The 312-nt window shown below is 67.9% G+C and overlaps 1 protein-coding gene across 1 annotated transcript in view; it reads left to right on the forward strand.

Moving 5' to 3' along the window:
- Positions 1-312, forward strand: part of PPIB (peptidylprolyl isomerase B) — a gene marked incomplete at its 5' end in the record, with an annotated part of 1,110 nt that continues 798 nt past the window's right edge. The window contains 2 exons of the mRNA XM_031555197.1: positions 1-147; positions 218-309. Of these exons, the coding sequence (XP_031411057.1) occupies positions 1-147; positions 218-309 (239 nt within the window). The remainder of the gene's footprint in view (positions 148-217; positions 310-312) is intronic.

Raw genomic sequence — 312 nt, forward strand, 5'->3', positions numbered from 1 at the left:
CCCCGGCTGACGGCCCCCACTCCCCCCACCAAGGTGTTCTTCGACCTCCGCGTGGGCGAGGAGGATGCGGGCCGCGTCGTCATCGGGCTCTTCGGCAAGACGGTGCCCAAAACGGTGGAGAACTTCGTGGCTTTGGCCACCGGGGAGGTGAGGGCCGGGCCGGGCCGCCGCGCGGGTTCGCAGCTCTTCCTGCGGGTGACCGCCCGGTTCTCTGCAGAAAGGGTTCGGCTTCAAGGGCAGCAAGTTCCACCGCGTCATCAAGGACTTCATGATCCAGGGAGGGGATTTCACCCGCGGGGACGGCAACGGAGG

This window comes from Meleagris gallopavo, chromosome 12 (assembly GCF_000146605.3).
Source record: "Meleagris gallopavo isolate NT-WF06-2002-E0010 breed Aviagen turkey brand Nicholas breeding stock chromosome 12, Turkey_5.1, whole genome shotgun sequence".
NCBI classification, from domain to species: domain Eukaryota; kingdom Metazoa; phylum Chordata; class Aves; order Galliformes; family Phasianidae; genus Meleagris; species Meleagris gallopavo.